We start from the raw sequence: 20,271 nt of genomic DNA, 5'->3' as shown, positions 1-20,271 counted from the left end.
AGCCCTCTAGAAGGAAGGAAGTGTTATCTTTATCACACCCGACAGTAAGCAAATCTATCCATCGCTCTGAAGGAAGACGCTGTCTCTATCTTCCAAGGCCATTTGCTACAAAAACATCCTTGAAAATACAGTTGAGAACAAAGGGCAATCGGTGCCCTGGTTGCAAGTTGTGCAGAAATGCAAAAAACTCCTGGAGACTTGTCTCAGCAGCCCTCACTTGAATTTGTTCTTTTACAGTGGCTCCTCCCTCCTATTCCCACTCCCGAAGGAACACATGAGTAGCTTTTTCCTGTGAGCAAGTTGGAATTTTGCTACTGTCTTCTCCCAGGTTTGATTCCTTCTTTTTCTAGTTCTCAGCTTAATAGTTGGCACTTTAGAGAAATATATCCCACACACCCTATTGCCCCAACACCAACACGGAGCTAAATGCTCTCTCCTGTTTTGTGACTTTTCAAGTAGAATTGTAGCAATTGTTGTCTGTGTGTAACTAAACAACCTCGGTACCAAGATATGTTTAAAGCACTTAACCACTTCCCCCTTGCACGGTGTTCTTCAAAATTTCCTGAAGTTGTGTGTGTGTGTGTGTGTGTGTGTGTGATGGTACAAAAAATTACGTTATGCAAATGAGAGGACAAATAAGAGTGAATAAAAGGGAACAGGAAGAGGAATCAGGAACTGACTCAAAACAAAAACACCATCCGGAGGAAACAGGATAAGCCTGTCCAGACACTGGAAATTATAGAGGAAGGAAAAGCAATTACTACAACAGATGGACGGAAGCAGAGCAACTAACAGAGGTGGAGCCATGTTTATTTGAGAAAGTGTGTCCGGAGATTTGAGGGCTGAATAGAATTTGTGCTCATTCCTCATAGTTCCTGGATCTGTAATGATAGATACTCATAGAGACTTAACGGGCATGGATGAACTCCTGTAAACAATCAAGACGTTTCCTAAACCTGTAATTCTCTGTCACTTCTGACTTCCTTTCTTTTTATGTATGTGTATGTTTTTATTTTAATGGATACTAACTTGATTTATTCATTTCCCACTTGCCAGAATATTTGAATTCCTAGACAATTGTCTAAGTTTATGGAGATGATTGGAAAGTATATTAAAACCAGTTCTGTCCCAGAAAATATGGGACAGATGGCTGTGGGGCATTAAAAAAAGAGAACTGTTAAGCCTAAATGCAGTATCTTATTGTCTGCTGTATTTTTCAAAAGCTCGCAGAGCGAGGCATACGTTATTGTTTCATCTCTCATGATATAACTAAATTCCTTCAAACACATACAATTAAAAAATAATCCGCTCTTGAGTAAATTGCACATACATGAATAAAAATGCAATCTCTTTTAGATGAGTTTTGTGTTTCCCAGCTGTCCACAAGATTATTATGTATATTAAATTATATACTCTCTACTCTGCATTTCATCAGAGCTACAAAGGAAAAGATTTAGCCATTTTAAAATTTCTTACTAAAGTAAAGCCCTCACTAATTATTCATCAGCTTTCAAAACTTTACAACTGTTCAATCTTTTGAGGCATTTGGATGCATAAACTAACTCTAATTTTAGTAGTTCTCTCATCTAGTTGCTTTAATAAAATTAGAGCATCTTTCTTTTATACTCTAAATTAAACATCAAATGCAATATTTTTAAAACAATTAGAATCATTGAAATTTAGAGTTGAAAAAATATTTAATTTTTATAGGGTAAATGAGAAAACTGAGACTCGATGATTGCCCAAGCATCATATTCCCAAAAGATATGCCCAGCTAGGAGTGCATTAAAACCCCTTTTTTCATATATTTAAGGGTCCATGATCTTTCTACAGCATGCAAACTTTTCTATTTGTGATTTTCATAGGAAGTCGACTCTAAATTTATTCAATCAAGTAGTGCCTATGCAGATTTATGCCTTGTCACCTGATCAGTGAACGTTTCTTTTTAAATCCATTTTTAAATTAGATATTTGTATATATTGCAAAATGATCACCATAAGTCTAGTCAACATTGTTACTAAAGTTACAAAAAAATTTTTCTTGTGATGAGAACTTTTAAAGTCTACTCTCTCAGTATTTTTCAAATATGCAATATAATATTATTAACTATAGTCATCGTGTTGTACATTATATCCCCAGAACTTATTTATTTCATACCTTTTGACTCCTTTCACCCTTCAGTCATTTTTATAAGAAAAGAAAGGCTTTTTCTTTGGGGACAAGTCTATTTTTTTTTTAAGTCAAAATATGTGAAGCTGAAGCTCCAAACTGAACATAAGTTAAAACTCAAATTTTACCATGTCACAGGGCCAATGAGCCCCTGATAGATTTTCAAGTCTTCATAGAGTTTGGTGAAAAAAATCCATAGGGAATAGATTTCATTACTTAGGATTATAATGTCTTTACTTGGCGTGTTTCTGAAGTGTTCATGAGCCTGAAATATTTAGAAATTTACATCTGGACACATTTTTTCATATTTTCCTTTTTTCATCATTCTTGTTAAATTAAGTGCCCCGATATCTTAATCTTTCTTGGGGTTGCAAATCCTTCTGTGGACTCTTTTACAAATAAAACTTTTCCTTAAGTAGAGGAACTCTTATGATGGAAAGTCTCTGCTCCTCAATGTTGCTGGCTGCCAGGTTTTGTTGCCACTTTCAATGTGTATGCTTTTCCCTGTGGATTCTCCTGTACTTCCCTTCAAATATTATCATGTGCTCATATTGCCCTCATAAGGTGTAATTGTATCTGTCTTCCATTAACATCCTTTCTGAGGAATCTCCATACCGTTTTCCACAGGGGCCACATCAATTTCCATCAACAATGTACAAGGTTTCCCTGTTCACTACATCTTCCACAACACTTACTTTATATATATATAATAGACGTCCCAACAGGTGTAAGGTGATTTCTCATTGTGGTTTTGATTTGCATTTCCCTGATGATTAGTGATGTTGAGCATCTTTTCATATACTTATTGGACATTTGTATGTCTTCTTTGGGAAAATGTCTATTCAGTTCCATTGTCCATTTTTTAATCGGGTTATTTTATTTTTTATTTTTTCTTATATATTTTGGATATTCATCCTTTATCAGGTATATGGTTTGCAAATATTCTCACATTCTCTGTGTTGATTTGTTTTTTTTGCTATGCAGAATCTTTTTAGTTTGATGTAGTCCCACTTACCTATTTTTTCCTTTTGTTGCCTGTGCTTTTTGTGTTATATCCAGAAATCATTGCAAAAGCTAATATCAAGAGGGTTTTTCTCTATGTTTTCTTCTAGGAGTTTTATGGTTTCAGTTCTTATGTTTAAATCTCAAATGATTTTAAGTTGTTTTTTGTGTATGGTGTAAGAAAGGGGTCCAGCTGTTTTGTAGTAGAATCTTATCTGTGCTCCTTAGACCAAAAACTTTTGTTATAATGGGCTGAAGCAAGCTTGATATTTTATAATGATATTTTATATTTATATTATTATGAACAATCTTTTCCTCCAAATCCATTTATTATCCATAAGACTTTTTTATATTAGTTAAAATTTTGTGTCAATTGATTTATATTAAATGTTTATACATTTTTCCTCCTTTTCTCTTCCTCAATACTTCTTTATTATAATAATCTTCAAATTCTAAGATTAGGTATTATTTTTTCTTTTAACCTCATGCAATTTTCTTCCAGTCAAACCTAAATTTATAGAATCTTTGATAAAACTTTGAACTAACCTTGAAAATTGTGATAAAATACATATAAGATTTACTTTTTTAATCTATTTTTAAGTATACAATTCAGTAACAGTACTTTACAGTTTTGGGCAAACATTGCTGATTAACATTTTAAAAAATAATAGTGATACCTTTTACCGAACCCCTGCCATTTATATTTATTTCATTCATTTTTCAAAAGCCCTATTAGGTTGTAATTGGCCATCTGCTCAAGATCACGTGACTAGGAAGGAGCAGAACTGGGTTCCAAACCATATCTTCTGACTGACTCAAAATCTTGTGTTCTTTAAAAAAAAAAAAATTGTAGATGTATAAGTTTAAAAACATATTAATATAATGCATGCACATAGTTGAAAAATAAAATCGAAAACAAAATAATTAAAGCAATAGGGAAGAAAATACATAGTAATTTGTTGATAGCCTTAAAGTAAGAAGATGTTCTTCTTAAATAAGATACCAAAAGCAAAGAACAAAAAGGCGATATATTGCTAAATTTGACTATATTAAAAATAAAAATATTTTGTAACATAAAAAAAAAATACCATAAACAAAATTAAAGAAGTGACTAGACCCGTTTTATAAGGACACTGGTCATATTCGATTAGGATGCACTCTAATGACTGTGAATGCCTATAAAGATGCTATTTCCAAATAGCATCTAAAGGCCGCACACTAAGGTAAGGGGGGGTTAGTAATTCGACACGTCTTTTTTTGGGGTGATGCAATTCAATCCATAAGAAATAGTATATCATATATGGAAACACAAACGCAACGCACAGTACCATATATTTTCAAGAGTTCATGTGTATATATGTAAATACAGATGAAATTTTTGAAAGCTATATACTGAATTGATATAATAGGTACTGCTCCTGGTAGTGGGTGGCCATAGTGGATTTTAGCCTTCAGTCTTAACTGCAATGTTCACATTTTTACAAGAAAATGCATCACTGAAACAATTTTTTAAAATCAAATAGTATAGAAAAGTTTTAATGAGAAACAATGGAACCCTTCCCTGCTGTTTTCTACCTTTTTAGTCCCATTTCCAGAGGAAAACACTTTTTAACTTTTAACTCATTGTGTTAGTAGTTACTTTTGTTGATTTAAATAGCATAATTAAAAATATAAAATAATCTCATAAGATTATTGAGACGAGGAAATGAATTTTACATGTCAAGAACTTAGAATTATAATTGGCACATGAATACTTAATATAGGTTGGCTATTAGTAGTTTTAATATACCATGAATATTGAATACTTAATATAGGTTGACTACCAGTATTTTAGATAAACCATGGTCTTGTCATTTGTTAACTTTAGACGTTACTTATTAACTTCAGTAGCGATGAGCGAGGATTTAGAGCCCTTATTCATCCTCTCAATTGCGTCATCTTTTCAACCACTGATTAACTCAGTTTGAATTTCTTCCAATTTGTTCTAATTCTCCCATTGCTTCAGCTTCAAACTCACCAGTATCCAACAGACTCTTCTCAGAATTACTGCACTAAAATTTGAAAGAAAATCTAGCTGCCTCAATTGTGGAGAAGTGGTTTTTAATTTCTTGCTGAAGCTCTCCCTTTCTTTGCCATCTTTCTTGGCCTCGTCTTTTGTAAATCAAATTGGGTTATTACTGTGCTTCTATTCTAATACGTTTCCTCCAGCATCTAGAGATCTAGTTTCAGAGTGCTGACCTAAGTGATACTGTCAACAATAAATATTTGTTGATGGATTGAAAGCCCTTTTATTGTGATTTTTATAGAAATAGCATGTTTTTGTCTTCTCAAGTTAAAAAGAGCTCACTGAGAAAGCCTATTCACAGTTCACATGTCATCTCATTCTCCTGTGTGCTATTAATGAATTTGGTGTTGCCAAATTAAATGGCACGTTAGCTTCCCTTTGGGTCATGACTTTACTTATGACTTTAGTTACAGCTCCCATCATCCTGACCCACAGGGTTACCTGCTTCCATGTTAATTCTCTGGAGCAAGAATAGACAAAACCCTTTTCTGGTTTCACTCAAATAGAGTTGAACAGAATGCATTTTTAAAAAATGCTTTACAGGACAAAAATAAGCATGGAGTTCAGGAATATCAGTGGTCTGGCTGACAAAGAAGAGATGTCATATTTTGCAAGCCAGAATTTCATATTCCTTTTACATCCAGTCCGAGAGATTTATTTTCACATTAATGAATGGAATTAAGTAGCCTTAAAATATTCTTATACAGGAAGTGATCTCGCCCATAGTAAAGCTCTAGTGGTGTAATATTATAATAAATATTCATATATCAGAATTATCCACAAAAAGTAAGAGGAAGATTGTTTTTTCACTGTGCACACCTCAAATCAAATGAATAGAATCAAGGTAAGAAAGAAAATGTTTAATACTCCACAGCATTGACCTTGGTTTCTGTGGGGTTAAAATCATTGACATCTTCCTTCACCTTGCAAGGAAGTAGGGGTAATAGAGAAGAAGTTGGTGCAGAAGATCTAGGACTAAACTAAGCATTACATTATCTGTATTCTACTTATCATTCTTCCAATTATTCAACTAGAGTTCTTCGTTCTTAGAAAAAATCAACTTTTCTGAATCTCAATTTCCTTATCTAAAAAATGGGCACACTAATACTTATACTACCTATCTCTCAGGAGTTGTTCAAATAGTTGTCATGGCAGCAATTTATTGCATAGTTAAATTTTCTTCAATCTTGTTCAAGGGAACTTGAAGCAGGTCAGTTCATAGATTTCTTTCACAGACACTTTTTTGAACAAGAATAGGTAGCTAGGTAACATTTTTAGACTAAGTACAAAAAAAAATCTGAGTACCGGTTATTAGGCCCCTCATGTACAGTTAGTTTTCACAGAACTATGTGGGGAAATCTAATACCCACAAGGGCTCTTTAATTAAATCATTTTTTATTGTGGTTCAAATACATACAAAGTTAAAGAGAATATATAATGGCCTAGTACCTATCATTTCGCTTCAAAGAGTATCTGTACATAATCAATTTTATTCATGTATACTTCTCTCTACCCTCAAACTGGATTATTTTAAAGTGAATTCCAGATTTTACTTATAGATATGTAAGAGATCAGACTATGTCACCCCACAATATACCACTCTGGCATAAAGATTATTTTGAACTGAAGGCAATTGAGAAAAAGCCGACACAAGATGAGCTCTCTGTCATCCCCCATCTTCTGGAAAATATTATAGTCTTTCTGTTGGTGGATGCCTCCGAGTGAGTATCGTTAAAGTCTCCTCCCCCATGGCTAAATTGGAGTCTCCCAAAGAGCCTGAAAAAAGAAACTTCGCTTTTGTAACATTTGATGACCATGATTCTGTAGACAAGGTTGTTATTCAGGAATACCATACTGTGTCCAGTCACAATTCTGAAGCAAGAATGCTTCATCCAGCCAAAGGGGTCAAAGTGGTTCTGAAAACTTCGGTGGTGGTCGTGGAGGTAGTTTTGGTGGGAATGACAACTTGGGTTGTCATTCAGTGGTCGAGGTGGCTTTGGTGGCAGCCATGGTGGTAGAGGATAAGGTGGCAATGGAGATGGCTATAATGGATTTGGTAATGGCGGAAATAATTTTGGAGATGGTGGAAGGTACAATGATTTTGGCAGTTATAATGATGAATCTTCAAATTTTGGACCCACAAAAAGAGGAAACTTTGGAGACAGAAGCTCTAGTCTCCATGGTGGTAGAGGCCAGTACTACAAAACCGAACCACAAAACCAATAACAGTCTCAGAAGCAACAGTAGGTATGGCAGTGGCAGCAGCTTTTAATTACTGCCAGGAAACAAAGCTTAGCAGGAGAGGAAAGCCAGAGAAGTGACAGGAAAGCTACAGGTTACAAGAGATTTATGAACTCAGCCAAGCACAGTGGTGGCAGGGCCTCGCTGCTACAAAGAAGAATGTTTTATTTAGATAACACTCATGTGTGTGGGCAAAAAACTCGAGGACTATATTTGTGACTAATCCTATAACAGATTATTTTAGTTTCTGTTCTGTGGAAAGTGTAAAGCATTCCAACAAAGGGTTTTAATGTAGATTTTTTTTGCACCCATGCTGTTGAATGTAATAGTCTGATCATGACGTTGAATAAATCTGCCTTTAAAAAAACCATAAATTCCCTTTGAATTTAGCAATTCCACCACTTCCCATGCCAGCAAGAGAATAACAGCCTTATCGCCCAAGATGAAATGCCACCGAGAAAGAGTCTACACAAATAAACCTCACTAAATAGCTCTAATCTACCACTAGCTACCCATATATTTGCTTTCCCTTAACAGGTCACCTCTTGAAGCTCAAAGTCCCTTTTCTGTCTTATTGTTTCTCTTTAACTTGATCCTCTTTTGACAGGATGGTATTTCTCTTTTCTCTATGACGTCCCCTCATGCCAGATAAACCTTTTTGACACTGTGTACATTCGCATGCCTTTTCTCCTGTTGATTTGTCAGTAAACAATTTATTTTGCAAACCCAGGCAGAGAACATATGAGAATAAAGAAAAATTCTCCTCCCCTGCAGAAACTTGAGTCTGAACTTCTAAGGTAACCTGTCTTTCTCTGTCACTTTGTCGTGGATGTTGAAGAACCCAGATCATCTGTATTTGTACAGAATTTCTCATGTTCTGGATTTTGCCAATTACACATCATCCGCATTCTCTACCCCATCCCACCCCCATCTCCATGTGTTCTTTAATTCTCTGAATTTCCTGTAGACTGGTAGATTTAGGGCTTGATTGGATTCAAGTTTGATTTCTTTTTTTCCTCAAAATAATTTAGCGGTAATAATGTACGCTCTCTATTGTATCATATCAAGAGTAATATGATAATTAATGTTCTCTCCTTTTGTGATGTTAAGATTGATCTTTGGTTTCAGGTGCTATTAGCCTCATCCATTCATTATAAAGTTTCCCACCAACTTTTCACCTCGTGGTTTTAGCAGCCATTGATGATCATTTTTTAGATCCATTATTTCATTAAGGAATGAGTGGTGATGTTGTAATTTTATCAATTCTTGTCTATTTTTATATAATCTAGAATTCTTCTCTAAGGAAAAATTTTCCCAAGATTTCCCTGAGGGGCAGTTCTTATGTGAGGCAGGATAATTTTTTGTTATTGGTCAAATAATTTGGTTCTCTGGCATCCTCCCAAAATGATCAACGTGGTTTTGTGTTGACTATGTATGAAAGCTTGAATTTTCACACATATCATATGTTTAATTCATTGTGGTTATCACTCTTCTTTTTGATGTTCAAATTATCACTTTGGTCATTGGCAGCCCCTTTAACTTGGTTCCTGTGTCCTTTTGATGTGACCACAGAAATCTTTCATAGATTCTTTGTTTTCTGATCAACAAGATATTTCAGGATCATTTTATATATTTCCTGCCCCAAATCTGAGATCAGTCATTTCTCCAAGGCATCTCGGCCTAAAGATGCTCTTAGTTTCACAAAGTCTATCAGAAAATTGTTTAAAACATTTTCTCAGAAATGCTAGATATCTCCCAGAAGGTGGTTTAAATATTACATCACAGCAAAATTCTATCCTAAACCACTTTTCCTCAAATTTGAGACAATTTTATTTTTCTTAGATAGTAAAATATTTTTTTATAAGTTATTTAAAGAGATATATAAATGTAAACTTATTATAATTATGCATAGTTTCAAAGTTTTAAAGATGTATGGAGCGGAAGAGTAAGACGAGAGAAGCAGGATAGATGTGATTAACAAAATCTGGAGATTACGGCATCCATTACTTTGGCCATCACCAGTGCTAATGCTTTGAATTTTTCCTCATCTTTTCTTTTCTATTTACTTATCTATTTATCTATTCATTTTTATTTGTTTCTACTTTTGTGGCTGTTATAACTATTACTGTGATTTTTAAAAACTATACATATGCATTATTTACATTCATGTATACTTTTCTTCATTAAATAAAGTTCTAGGAGTGGAATTTTTGTGTCAAATGAATAAATGTAATTAAGTTTTTGCTACATATTTCAAATTGAACTAATTTATACTCCCACCAGTACACTAATACTTTTACAATGTTATGCTGCTATAAAAAGAAATAGGAGACAGCAACTGCTGGCTTCTAGAGGAGCTAAATGGATATTGCTTTCCATTCCCAAAGAATGAATGCTCACCAGCGCAAGAGACAAACTGGATTCATTCATTGTACAATTTGGAGGGGGATGGGGAGGAAGGTAGTACTGTACTCGAAGCTTTAAAAGTTCTGAAATCATCTCCTTCAATAGAAAGCAAGATTTGAAATTGAACATTTTATTATCAAATCTAATCTGGAGTGATTCAATTCAAATATTTATGAGCAATGAATAGTAACTCGAGTATAATAAATAGTTACTTGTCTTAATGATTGATATACTAAAGAAGGAAATATTCTCAGATTGAACTTCATGATTTCAACATGAAATTTTTTTCCTATACAACCGATTATAGAAAATCATAGTTTTAAAACAAATTTTCCTCTTTTTACTTTGAAATAAGAGTGGTGTTGGGGAGGGAGTCTGAAATAATGGAAAAGTTTTTAGAAATATTTCCAAAGATATAAGATCATTAAAGGTGTAGCAACATTCAACACATAGTTATTGAGTACCTACCATGTTCAAGGTCTTGTGCTGGCAAGTGGATGAAATAAGATGATTAAACTGAGCTTCTAACCCTCTCATTCTAATGAGGACACAATTAATCATAATACAAAATAGATGACATTGAAGTTCTGAAAAAGAGAATAAATTCTTTTCTGGAGGCAGGTATGAGAGGGAGCAGGGCTACTCAAGAAAGACCACATAACTTCCTAGGGCATCCAGTCATTAAAGTCTGTACACTTTACTATGATTATAACAGTAAAAATAGAACAGAAGCATTGTTCCAAAGAGATTACTTTTTAGGCTGGAGAGGGCTTGGGAATACTTATAACCATAAAGCTGTGAACTTATGTTGTCCTTTAAAAATTCAAATGAATAATAGAGAAACATTTTTGAGATTGGTAATATTTTTTCTCACAATTATAAAGGATTTTTCTATTGTTTTCTAGCTTCTTATGTGGTATTGTTATGACTCTTAGACTTTTATATATTACCTATTTGTTTGTTTTCTCTTTAGAGGCTTTTGGGATGTTTCATTACCTTCTAAGAGGTTCTAAGTAGTCTCCCCTTCTCTCCTGTTGCTTGATCCCAAGCGTGGGCATACACACTTCTTTTTGTTCCCAGTGGTGATAGCTAAGACTTGGCTGGAACATTTAACAAGATTTTACCAAATGCTTGTAGATTTCAGAATGAAAATTTAACACATTGGGCTAAGTTTTTTGTATTTTTCATTCTTAAATCTTAACAACTATTCCATTTACAACTTTTTACCACAATAGCCATAATGCCACTTTTCTGACAACTCATCTTTTAGCATAATGTTTTTTTTTCACTCAAAACCATACTAAATATTCTATAAGCAGCAATATTTTGATATGACAGTTTTAGACAAAGACCCACTCCCCAATCCACTCGACACACAGTTTTTAGTTAAAAAATCATGTAGAACAAATGAATTGTGTGCTATGTTTGACTTTTATATTGCATGTGTTTTCATGTGCATTAAGCAAGAGGGATTCTTCTGTCTTGAAGTGATTTTCTGTTTAGCTTCCATTTTGTCCTAAAGTGTGTATGTGTTATAACTTTATTTTTAAGAGCGTCTTGAGTGTAAAGTAGTATGAGCCTCCAAAATCTATGAAACAAACATTTCTCTAACTGATAGGCTCAAAAAGCATAATATTCAGATACATGATTCTGCTCAGCATTGAGAAATGTTATAGAATTATGAAGAGCATTTCAGCTCCTGGACCACTGCTCCATTCCCAAAGGCTCTTTACTTTGCATTTGCACAACTAAAGCAAAATGAAAATGGTTTCCTGGAACTCAGTGATGATTGGCCTCCTCATAAATCAAGTCTCTCCTAGAAGTCTAGGAGGCTGATGATCATTTATATATTTTAAGTGACAATTGTTTTCAGTGTCTACTTCCGCTGGAACCCAGTCTTAATATAGCTCACCGTCTTACTGAAATCAACCTTTCTCTCTCTGCATTTCATCCCAAGGCTCTAGGCTGTATTCTTGGCACTAGACAACAAAGAGAAGGAACACAAATGCTGTCCCTGGCAAGTCCACACTTCTGTTGAGGAGAGAAACACAATTACATATACAATTAACTATAGTAAAAATAAGACTGAGCAATATAGAAGTACGAACCAAAGACAGAGTTAATGACACACACTAAGGACATAAGGGTCATAAATTCTTTTTCTACTAGTGCTTAGCATCTACATGCCATCTGCCATAACTGCTTTCTAGTATGCACTGCTTTCTATATACAGTCTTATGCACTTTGAATTTTGCATCAGGCCCATGCATTTCCTGTTTGAAAAATACATGATTTCATTTTTAAAAATAATAATAAAATTCATCTTACAACTTAATAAATGGATTATAAAATTTAGATGAATAGTGCTGTGATATCTTTTTAAAGCTGCTTCCCAATTATTTCAAGTTTACATTATAAATTTTGACTAGAATATATATGACTATGCAAAAAAATTATTTGTATTCTTATTCAAAATGCTTCTGATAAGCACAATTCTTTAAATTCGTTATACCAGATAATAAAGATACTTTGTTTTCTCATAGAATAAATGCATATGGAATAATAAGCATAAAAGAATAGTCTAAATACTTTGAAAAGAAAAAGAAAAGTTAGGATGGACTTACCCTCTAAGATTGTGATATATATTTTAAAGTTATGGAAATTAAAATCGTATGCAGGAATAGACAACTCAATGAAACAGTATCTGAAGCAGACCCGTGCAGATGTGGAAATCTCATATAAGCTATAGGTGGCATTTCAAATTAGGAGGAAATGGATGAGCCACTGAATGAATAAGGTTGGTACTGCTGGTCATCCATAAGGAAACAAGAATGAACTGGGTGTCCCCTCCCCTCCTTCCCTGAAATAAGAACATATCCATGTTACAGAGTTGTTTTTATATTATGTGGTTGTTAAAAAGAATGAAGTACATTTATGTGCAAAAAATATGAAAAGAAATTCAGAGTATAAAGTAAAAAGAGCAAGATACAGAAAAAAATCTGTATATCACAATCTTATTTCTCTGTGTTTGAGCATGCATTGGGGACAGCCAGAAGTCTCCAATACACAAGCGCATAAGAATACAATGTACAGACGACAGGTCTAGAATTATATACAATAAACTGCTACTGTAATTTCAAGGAAGAGAGTTACAACTGAGGGGAGTAGATGTAGAAGCCAATATTCTTTACCAAATTTCCATAATTGCTTATTTAAAAATAATTATACTATGAAACAGTCACATGTAAAGGGTTGTAAAATTATAAATAACCCAATAAGTATAATATTAGTTAATAAATTAATCCATTCATCTAGCTTTTATGAAAAGTCAACCTGCTACCAGGCTGGTGCAGTGATTATCAAAATATGGTCTGAAAACTCTTAACGGTCTTAGATGCTCTCTTAGGGAATCCATGAAATCAAAACTATTTTAAAAATAATATTAATGTGTTATTTGCCTCTATTTGCTTTTATTCTCACACAAGTTTACAGTGGATTTTCCAGAGGAAGAGAAGGGTCATGAGGTTAATGCGATAGAAGAGGACAGGGATAGTAACAAGATTTTTCCCTGTGTAGTTTTCATATTTTATATTTATGTTTAAACCATATGAATGTGTTACTATTAAAATGCATACCCTAGAAGACAATATGGGTAAATATTTGTGTAATCTCTGGATGGAAGGCATTTCTGAATGTGCCACAAAATCAAAAGCCATAAGGAAAAAATGATAAATTTGACTACATAAAAAGTTAATTTGTCTAGCAGGGAAAAAAAAAAAATCCATAAGGTTAAAAGACAAATGACTCATAGGAAAATATTTTTGCAACATATGGAACGTTATAAATAATGGTCCCTTTCAAATGAATAAGAAAAAAGAAGAGTACACGATAGAAAAAGAGGCCAAGGCCACGATCAGGCAATCACAAACGAAAAAGATGCAAATGTTCCTAAATGTATGAAGATATGTTCTGTCTCAGCATTAATCAAAAGATGAAAATAAAGCTGGTAGTGAGTTACCTCTTTTAGACATTCAGATTGGCAAAGATTAACTAGAATAATGGCAAAGATGTGGGGAAATTGGCATTCACATACAACGTTGGAGGGAGTGTAATGTAACATATTTCTAAAGGGAAGTGTGGCAATAAATACGAAGATATTAATTGCACAACCCTTGTTCTAAAAATTCCACTTCTAAGAATTTAAAGTCACAAAGATAAATAAGAAGCTGCAAACAATAGTGTGTCAGTTTACTTATTTCTGTCCCCACTGCCCCATTCGATCTCTCTTGATCCTTTCTCTAATAGAATCTCCACCCCTCATAGAATACATGACTACTTCACTGAAGAGGACATTTCTTAACTTTTCTTGAAGCTAAATGTGACCTTGTAACAACATGTCAGTGGAAGTGAGTGCTCAAATTTTTTGTTACTTGATGAAAATTGCCAGCTCTTCTCTTGAGGAAAAGGTGCTTATGGGCCAGTTCTGGCCACGTAGGTAAGAACAACATTTTGAGGGATGGCAGAATAAAAAGCTTGAAGGAAAATGTTGCCTTGAATGATTGAGAAGCAAAGCTACAGACTGCATTCATTTTTAGGAAAGAGAAATAAATTTGACATTGTTTGAGCCATGGAAATTGTCATACCAGGTTAGCCTATAACTTGACTAATAAAAATTTAAATGTCTGACGATAGTTTTTTCCCCAACAAATGTTGTTCTAATAAAATCATAGGCAATGATTAAAAGTGATTTTGTAAATTTCTAAATGTCTATATGTATTGTTGGGTTTTTTAGTGTGCATAAATTGCTGTAATAAAGGTTCACAGAGTGGATGGCTTAAATAACAGAAATTTATTACTCACAGTTCGGGAAAATGGAAAGTCCATGGTCAAAGTTCCAGCCAATTCGGTTTTTGATGGGAACTCTACTCTTAGCTTGCAGATAGCCACCTTGCTAGGTGTTCATATGGCCTTTCTCTTAGTATATATGCTTGGGGTTGGGGAGTGGAGGTAAAAAAAAAAACAGATATTGAGAATGTGCTCTGGTTTCTCTTCCTCTTCTTACAAGGACACTGATCTGACCAGATTAGGGCTCCACCCTTCTGACCTCGTTTAACTTTAACTCCTAAAGACCCTATCTCCAAAAACAGGTTCACATCTGGGGTTAGAGTGTCAACATGTAAATTTGAAGGGGACACAATGCAATCCATAGCATTAAGTTAAAAAAGTTACTAAAATCATGCGTATTGTGATCCCAATTATATCAAATTATACATGTGTGGGTATGTATGTATAGAGTATGTTTACATAGATAGATTCTGAAAAGATGCTCCCCAGTAGCAATGAACTCTGTAGATGGGGTTTATGGAGGCAGTGACAGGCATCACTGTGCTATATTAAGAACAAATTATAGCACAGAAAAGCACATATAATTAAAAATAGTGGCTGATGTATATCACCACTATAAGAGCAAACAAAACCTGTATAACAAATGAGGATTTGTTCACATAAGTAGAGTTAAGAGTAGAAACAATAACCCCAAAGAATGACACTTTTTAAAAATACAAATGTGACCTTGAATTCTACTATCAAGTGAAGTATTTCTTCAACAGTAGAAATTGCTTCTGCCATTTTGGTGCTTTATGTGGAGTTGTACTAGGCTGTAATTTTTAGCAGTTATTTCTCAGGAAGAAACCATATCATCATTTTCAGAGTCCTTTCAAACTTCTGCTTTGGTTCGCTCATTCATCTTTCATTTATTTGCCCCTTTGTTGCGGTGTCTTTGATCTACTCATTGTCTTTCTAGTTACTACACTTTCTCAGTTACTACACTTTTCTTCCCTTCATTTTTTCCCTTACTATCATCCTTGTTTTCACTCTCTTCCTTTTTCTTGGTTCTCTCATTGACTTACTCTTGATCTATTGAGTTTTTCATTGCTCACCCCGCCTCTTCATTTTACCCCTCTGCAAGTCCTAACCTCAGAAGAAAACCCAATAAATGTGCCTCCACCGAGCAAGCAGAATATTAAAATGTGGGGCTTTTCTCTGCCCCTCCACACTCTCAGAACGGTCTGCATAGGTATTGCTTTCAGTCCCTAAGCCACTTGCTCTAACTGTTGTAAAGGTAGTCTAAGTTGAACAAAGCCTTGTGAGTCAATATTTAGTTACAGCCACTTCATTACCTCTGTCATTCAAACAAGTGAGAATTATGCCCTTCCCCCGTCACTCCCCAGCCTTTATATGACTTCTTTTCCTCTGCACATAATGTTCTAAAAACATTATTTACCTGGAATAAAAAGGGGAGGTGGTGAAGGAAAAGGAAAATCACCTGAAAATATCTCTCCTGGATCTTCCTCTTTTGTAAATGGCTCTCAAGAGCCAAATATTTGAGGGGAAAAAAAAGCTATAATTGAGGCAAATACTTGGAATGGAGCAGAGGGTGAGAGGACTAAAGCAGGGGGAAGCAAGCTCTAGATTTTTAGCTTCCACAAATTTCGGAGCTATTAAGGGACTACAGAGTAGAAGACATGGTTGTTAGTCTAAAGGAATTAAAATCTAGTAGGAGAAATGACATGCCCTTCGTGTTGGGTGTCTCTAGGACCACCCTCAGTTTTGGTGATTTGCTCGGACTCGTAAGATTCAGAAATTTTCCCACTCTCGGTTACAGTTTATTACCGAGAAAGGATGCAGATTAGTATCTGCAAAGGGAAAAGGTGCACAGGTCGAGCCCAGGAGAAACCGAGAGCAAAGCTTGCAGTTGTCCTCTCCTAGGAGAATCCCACAAACAGCACTTGATTCTCCCAGCAACAATGTGTAACAACACGTGTAAAGTGTTTCCAGCCAAGAAAATTCCCCCAATCCTTGGTATCCAAAATTTTAAATGATGGGCAGTCACATGGGCATGCATTACCCTGTGACTGACCTCAGCTACTCGGTCTCCAGTCCTCCAGAGGTCAAAGAGACACAGCATGATCCAGGGCCTCACACATACAAAAAATCCATGTTAGCCATAAGTCATGCTATTGTTAGCATAAACTATCTGGTCAAACTGATGGAGTGTGGCCCAAAGCCTCAAGCATAAAAAACACTCTTATCAGGTAGGATAAAGGTTCAGAGGCCATCTCCCAGGAGTTAATCAAGGGCCAGCTCTTTCTTGGGAATATGCAGGATTTGAGTAATCCATGCTCACTGAGTTAACCTTTTAGTTCACCCCAAGTAGCACGTAGGCTATAAACATTTTTTAAACTGAGTTTTTATATTCCTGATGGCGGAAAACTTAATTTAGTCATATTCTTGATTACTTTAGGTTTTGTTTCTATTTTGATTTTGGTCATCTCAAATTTTAAATCAGTCAATACAATATTCATTCTTCTATCTAGAGCCGATTTGCAGATCCAAGGGTTTAATAGTGTCTTGGCGTATGCGGTAACGGCACTGGGTTCTCGAGCCTCCTTGGTTCACAGTGGCATAGACAGAATGTGCCTTGCCCCCCTTGGTTCGTGACTGTTGGCATCTCTGTGGAAGCCACTGAGATGATGAGACAGTCTTTAGTGCCAGCGTTCTGCATTCTTCTTGTCCTAACACTGAGGCCTCAAGTCATCTAGGCTTCTCAGCCACTACTGAAGCTACAGAGATCTTTTCTTTGTTCCTCTAAAGCTGTAGAAGATTGAGCGAAGGGGCTATCTCAAACCCTCCTTGCCTAGACATGTATCACCTCTGAGAAGTCTACTCAAAAATGATGTTAAACTTCCCTGAAAGTTCTAGAATTTCTATCCATTACTACTGCTTGGGGGGTGGAGGTGGGCATGAGAAATCCTCACTAGCATCTAATGCTCTTGTGCTCCTCTCAGACTCCCTTCTCTTCCAGCGTAAACAGCTCTTATCTCCTCTCTCAAAGGTGGTTGTAGAGGTGGCGGGGGATGCAGCTTACGAAATGTCAAGCCATCCAATTACTCTGAAACTTGAAATGAGTATGGAAAGGCAGTAAAGAATAATCTATTAGTAGTGTGGATCTCTGTGAAATTTTTTTGCAACATATTTGAGAGGGCGACACATGAGTAAAAATAACCCAAACTAATTAATTCATTCTCTAGACTTAAAAAAAATCCCAAACAAACCCAGAAGCTCTATGTATTTGAACAAAGTAAAACACACAATTGTTTTAATTACATGAGACTAGGAAGACTAAGAATATGGAAGGTAATTTTCTCTAAAACTGGTTATCCGTGATGACTGAGAAACTAAACTAGTGGGTCGTATCGAATTGCTTGGAAATCTCTCAAAACAGGCCTCTCCAGTTCACCTCTTATTTTTTTTCTTATCCACCACCATCATCTGAGGTAATAAAGAGCACTTGTCCTTAGTCTGCTTGAATTCTGTATACCACCTCTCTAATTATTGGATTATTTGATTAGCATATTCAAATCATTAATTTGTAATACAGACTTTGCTTTTCTAGTATATAAAGATCTTCAAAGTGCAGCTATAAAAAGTTGAATACTGAATGAGTACTGGGGAAGAAGTGAAGACTTTGAGGTGGTTTAGGGGGACAATAGGCAAATCTGTACCTGGGAAGAGCATTCCAAAACAAAAGGGAAAACATGTGCAAAGCAGTAGGCATTAAAATGAAACGAGAATAGTGGAAACCTCAGCTTGGGAGGAGTACCGGAATGAAATCATGGAGGGATAGTTAAGAAACTTTGGCTATGTCTCTAAGTGTTTCTCTAAGTGTGGTCCTGGAGCACCCAGACCGTAATCATGAGAGGCTACTAAAATTAAAAACTGGGACCAGCCCAAAAAACCAGCTTTTAAGCAAGCTTGCTAGGTAGTTTTCATGCAAACTAAAATTTAAGAAGCTACTGGGTTACAAAATAAATAGCCCTTGAATGTCATCAAGGAGAACTTTCTACTGTCTTACGAAGATTGAATTTTATGACCTCTTTGGAAAAGAACTGTAAGAGAGGAATAATCCGGGACGGTAAAGTATTGTGAGAGGGCTAGAGTTTGCACTCCTCCATTGCCATTTCTTCTTTCAAGGTCATTTCAACTTTAACAAAGCCTCTTCTGACCCCATCTCGCTCTCCTCAAAGATCCAGCACCACTTCATTTGTACTTAAAAATGACACTTCCACACAGTTTTTTAACAGTCTTGCGTATATGAAAGCTTTGTTTCATCGACCTCATTTCTACACTTCAAATTCTTTAAAAAGCTTGGCCATTTTCTTTGAGTGAAAATATGCTTAACTTCTGATATAAGTGTGCGAGTGTGTGGAGTGGGTGGGGAATGAAAAAGAATATTGAAGTTATGAAGTAATTGGACATAATTATTGATTTATTTATATTTTTTGTAATGATGCCATATTTATGCAATAAAGACGCTTGCAAACTACACACATATACATATATAAATTCTTTGGAAAATGAAGGCTTTTTATTCACTTAAAAATAAAATCATTGACTTTAAAATTTAATTTTTTTATTAGCGAAATCCTTCAAAAATTTCCGACTTGCAGAACCTTCCCCTTTATTCTTCATGCTCCAACGCTCATCATAGAGAATGCGTACATTCAAGTGGCAAAATCCATGCTGCCTCCACAATATCCTTTTTTCCACATTTTTCATTTTTACAATCCTTTCCTTGTTCGCTCTTCACTATCTTCACTTGGGCATCCTTTGACCCTTCTACCACATTTACTCCCCCTACAGGACCCCCGTGTCCAGCAAGCAGTAAAACCAGAGTTTTCGAAGCAGTTATTTAATTAACGCGTAGACACGGTAGAGCTCCGCCCCGTAGGAGGAGCCTACACATGCGGACCGAATTAGGTGGTCCGTGGTTAACAAATGAACCCTCAATATTTTCAGAGGGGCTACGCGCACACAAAGGGCCAATCAGAGGTCGCGGTTCTGGGATTCTGAGGGGCGGGGCTGGGCGAGCTCGCTCCCGCCTCCCAGCCTCCCACCGCGGCCGTCGGAGCCTCGCGGGCTTCGGCAGGCCCCGCCCCCTGGCCAGGCGCGGCGGCTATTGGGCGGTGCGCTCCCTGCCGTGGTCTCAGTTGCTGGGAGAGAGAGCGAGGGCGGGGGCAGAGCCGGAGGTGGGTCGGGGGCTGGGGAGAAAAAGCTGGGAGGCGAGGGCGGACTGGGTGGATTCGACGAGCGCCGCGGCGGTTGGCGAAGCGGACAGAGCGCAGCCTCCCGTGTGCGAGGGACGGTCCCCGCTGACAGATCCCCCTCTTCCGGCCTCGCCGCCCGGGAGGCGGATCCCCGGGGCCTGAGGAGGCTTCTTCGTCCCGGCCCGCCCTCCTTCCCTCTCCCGCGAGTCACCCGAGCGGCCTGTGAGGAGGAGGAGGAGGAGGTCGTCGGGGGCGGCGGCGGGCGGGGACCGCGCTCCTCCC

The 20,271-nt window shown here is 36.3% G+C and overlaps 1 protein-coding gene across 1 annotated transcript in view; it reads left to right on the top strand.

Moving 5' to 3' along the window:
• The first annotated feature begins 6,984 nt into the window (after positions 1-6,984).
• The window catches only part of TRIM24 (tripartite motif containing 24), a 120,385-nt gene continuing 107,098 nt past the window's right edge, over positions 6,985-20,271 (top strand). The window contains exon 1 of the mRNA XM_011359563.2: positions 6,985-7,179. Within this exon, the coding sequence (XP_011357865.1) occupies positions 6,985-7,179 (195 nt within the window). The remainder of the gene's footprint in view (positions 7,180-20,271) is intronic.

Source organism: Pteropus vampyrus, unplaced genomic scaffold (genome assembly GCF_000151845.1).
Source record: "Pteropus vampyrus isolate Shadow unplaced genomic scaffold, Pvam_2.0 Scaffold48, whole genome shotgun sequence".
In the NCBI taxonomy this organism is placed as follows: Eukaryota; Metazoa; Chordata; class Mammalia; order Chiroptera; family Pteropodidae; genus Pteropus; species Pteropus vampyrus.
Note: the sequence above shows the minus strand (reverse complement) of the source record. Positions and strands in the feature narration are given on the sequence as shown.